Source organism: Myotis davidii, unplaced genomic scaffold (genome assembly GCF_000327345.1).
Source record: "Myotis davidii unplaced genomic scaffold, ASM32734v1 scaffold1277, whole genome shotgun sequence".
NCBI lineage: Eukaryota > Metazoa > Chordata > Mammalia > Chiroptera > Vespertilionidae > Myotis > Myotis davidii.
This window is the reverse complement of record NW_006290682.1, coordinates 536,986-540,087: the sequence shown is the minus strand read 5'-3', so window position 1 is coordinate 540,087 and position 3,102 is coordinate 536,986. Positions and strand designations below refer to the sequence as shown.

The 3,102-nt window shown below is 54.4% G+C and overlaps 1 protein-coding gene across 2 annotated transcripts in view; it reads left to right on the top strand.

The window, feature by feature from the left end:
• FRMPD4 (FERM and PDZ domain containing 4) overlaps positions 1–3,102 on the top strand; it is a 513,731-nt gene that overhangs the window by 483,675 nt on the left and 26,954 nt on the right. For both annotated transcript variants that reach the window (XM_006763797.2, XM_015563957.1), the window contains exon 9: positions 1,873–1,992. In XM_006763797.2, coding sequence (XP_006763860.1) covers positions 1,873–1,992 — 120 coding nt within the window. The remainder of the gene's footprint in view (positions 1–1,872; positions 1,993–3,102) is intronic.

Sequence of the window (3,102 nt, the reverse complement as noted above, 5' to 3'; positions counted from 1 at the left end):
CCTCCCTCCCCACATCCCTCCCACCCCAGCATCCCTCCTACCCACTATCCCTCCCGCCCAGCGGCCTCCTGCCTGCAGATGCTTTCAATGTGTTCACGGCATCGCTGGGCAGCCGCACTAAGGGAAGTGTTGGCGTTAATAATGGATTGTATGCCTCCAGGTGATGTTTCCCTTTCTGTCCTTGTCCATAGATGTCAGTTCACCTGAGAGACAGATTTGTCATTCACAGCCTCAGCAGCCACTCGCTGAGAACGCGGCTCTGGACAATTCCCTTTTCTGTCGTTAGAACGACTGGTCCCCTGTTTTCCTCATCGGCCTCCTGAAACTATGAAAGGAAATGGCCTCTGAGGTCCTTTAAGTTCAGGTGCAATCGGATGCGTGGCTTTAGGCGCTGGGTGTCTACTTCAGACTATTTCCGGGAGCCTCGAGTCCCTGCCCCAGCCCTGCCCACTGTGAACATGGGATCCAGCGCTGCGCCCAGTTCCCGGTGGCCACGATGCCGCCCCATCTGTTCCCTGGGGAGGCGAGCAGTCTGCTTGGGTGCTACCTCCAGCCCCACACCCTGGCTTGTCTGCATGAGGGATTTCAAGCCATTGCTCGTGTGTAGGAGTTCCTTGAGGAGGGAACTGGAGGCTCTTGGGTTCCTGCTGTCGTTTCTGCGTTCCTTTACCACCCGGCAGGGACAACAGCCCACAGCCCTCGGTCTCAATCCTGCCCGCAGCCATGAAGCTGGGTCCGTGTCACTACCTGCCACGGTGCCTGGTCGCCTTTCAAAGCAGGGCGTGTTGTCCCGTTAAAATTCTATTCGACACGTAAACTGTAAGCATGCATACACACACACACACACACACACACACACACACGTGCCATGAGGCTCATTAAAGCTATTGCTGTATTTATTTTGAATTTCTAAGTGGCAGTTCAAAAACATTCTTGCTTTTCCAGATTTGTTCCCCACGTAAAAGTTGTCACAGGTCCATGAAACCATGTGCACGTGCATAGAGAGTACATACGAGCGCATAAAACTGCAGGCAGAACAGCTGTGCTGGCTGGGGCTGTCCGGCCTTACATGTGTCGGGGACATGGAAGGGCTTTTCCCCTCTTTCTTGGAGTCCAGTGTCTTTTCGTTCATTCACCTGTGTGCTAAGCACCTACTATGCCCCACTGGTTGCCTTTGTTGCCAGAGGAGGTCGGCAGCAGCACGTAGTAGTTGCACATCCCGCGCTGGCAGGGACGGACAGCGAATCCGAATGAGCTGCGTCCCTGACCCTGAGGGACTGTGTTGGATTCCAAGCAACGTGGAGTGATTTGATTTGAACGAAGTCACGGCATCCGAAGTCGGCAGTCCTTTGGAAACTTGACTCCAGATTCAGTGCAGAGGCCCAAGCTGTCTTCCCGCCCCCACCCTGGCTCTGGTTGCCATGACAACAGGGAGCATCTTCTCTTGGGGCGGGACCGCACTCACAGCCTCCTGGCGCGCATTTGGTCCAACCTGCAATGCACGTCCCCCTGGCACAGCCCCAAGCCAAGCACCAGTCTGTGCTGTCCCAGGCCCCGTGCCCGAAGTTACCCCCCAAGGGCCGGGCTGTGGCTGAGCCCCCCTGGGCACCATGGGCTGGTTCCCCATCCTCCCCTGCCTGCTGCTCCTAGGGACAGTTCCTCAGCAAGTCCCTCCTCTCAGGGTCTTCTTGGGGGCACCGGACCTACATCCCAGGCTCGGTGCGTTTCTGGGGAATGAGCACCTGTGACAGACACTGAAAGAACTTGGCCGCCCCTTCCCTCGATGTCCCAGGAAAGTTGCCTCTGCTCTTGGGGCCCTCGGCCGGTTCGCAGTCCCCACTGAGCCTCCCTGTGGTCACTCTGCTCTTCCAGGTGACACAGCGGCCCAGCTCCCACAAAATGAGGTGTCTTTTCCGAATCAGCTTCGTGCCGAAGGACCCCATCGACCTGCTACGGAGGGATCCGGTTGCTTTCGAATATCTCTACGTGCAGGTACGTGAACCCGTGGGCCTGTATCGAGCGAATATTGTGGATAAATGAACTGGTTCCACCTCCCCCCTCCCCACTTCGGTGGGCTTTGGAAGAAAGTGTGGTCCTTACAGCTCAGCAGGAGGACTGGTGCTCAGGGAGACACCCCGAGTCCCCAGGATCAGGGTCAGTAAACCCTGTTTATCAAGTAAAAAAATGTGAGTGGACTTTACATCGGTTTTGACCCAAAACAGTGACACTGTCATGACTTGGGTTGTTGTTTTTTAAATTTTTTTTTATATTTTATTGATTTTTACAGAGAGGAAGGGAGAGGGATAGAGAGTTAGAAACATCGGTGAGAGAGAAACATCGATCAGCTGCCTCCTGCACACCTGAAGGTCGCGACCCCTTTGGCGGTCGAACGACCCTTTCACAGGGGTCGCCTAAGACCCTCCTGCAGATCAGATATTTATATGACGATTCCTAACAGTAGCAACATGACAGTGATGAAGTCGCAACGAAAATAGTTTTATGGTTGGGTCACAATAGGAGGAACTGTATTTAAAGGGCCAGAGGTTGAGAACCACTGCTTTAAAGCCATTTTGCTCGGCTTCCATTTTAAACATCAAAATCCCATTGAGTGTGTGAAACAACGTGGTTGCAGTTGTCCTGGGGAGGGGAGCCCACTGGGGCAGGCCAGGAGCACTGCTAGCATGGCTCTGCAGAAGGCGTGTTTGCCCAAATGGAATGCACTCCACAGAGAAAGACACATCTTATTCAAAAGACACATCTGTCCCCGCCGGTTTTCTCAGCAGTTAGAGTGTGGCCTGCAGACCCAAGGGTCCCGGGGTCAATTCCGGTCAAGGGCACATGTCTTGGTTGCAGGCTCGATCCCTGGCCCCGGTCAGGGCATGAGTGAGAGGCAACCAATCGATGTGTCTCTCTCACATGGATGTTCCTCTCTCTCAAGGGCATGTGCCTCAGTCGTAGGCTCAATCCAGCCCTGCTTGGTTGGGGGTTGTGCAGGAGGCAACCAATCGTCGTCTCTCTCACATGGATGTTCCTCTCTCTCTGTGTGTGTCTCTCCCCTACCCTTCCACTCTCCCTAAACATCAATGGTAAAAAAAATATCCC